The sequence below is a fragment of the Plasmopara halstedii genome, assembly GCF_900000015.1.
Source record: "Plasmopara halstedii genome assembly, contig: Scaffold_323, whole genome shotgun sequence".
Classification (NCBI taxonomy): Eukaryota; Oomycota; class Peronosporomycetes; order Peronosporales; family Peronosporaceae; genus Plasmopara; species Plasmopara halstedii.
Window position 1 is genome coordinate 2,730,939 of NW_020187244.1, and position 357 is coordinate 2,731,295.

General features: G+C 49.3%; 1 protein-coding gene across 1 annotated transcript; it reads right to left on the minus strand.

Moving 5' to 3' along the window:
• Nucleotides 1-24: 24 nt before the first annotated feature.
• Nucleotides 25-348, minus strand: PHALS_09024 (FOG: Transposon-encoded proteins with TYA, reverse transcriptase, integrase domains in various combinations; the record flags this gene model as incomplete). The annotated part of the gene is made up of 1 exon (XM_024724479.1): nt 25-348. The coding sequence occupies one exon, from the start codon at nt 346-348 to the stop codon at nt 25-27; it is 324 nt and encodes a 107-aa protein (XP_024575351.1).
• Between the last annotated feature and the right edge of the window lie 9 nt (nt 349-357).

Sequence of the window (357 nt, forward strand, 5' to 3'; positions counted from 1 at the left end):
AGATGTATAAGGGCACCCACAGCTTCACGCAAAAGGAGCGTCCACTTTTGTCGACAGACTGCTTGGCACAGGTCGAGAGCTAGCGTCCATCGGACACACCACAGCCTTGCAATCATCCATTTCAAATTGCTTGAGGATGTCGTCCACGTAGCGCTTCTGACAAACAGTCACGCTGCCATCAGTGTTGTCGATCAGATCGATGCCTAGCACAAATGTACACTTGCCACTGTCGGTCATCTCGAAGCGCGTCTTGAGATCACTATTTGTGTGGACAGTAAGTTCCGTCGAGCTGCCTATCCCAATGACGTCATCCACATAGACAAGTAGCAACACACAGTGATCATCCATAATCTTGAT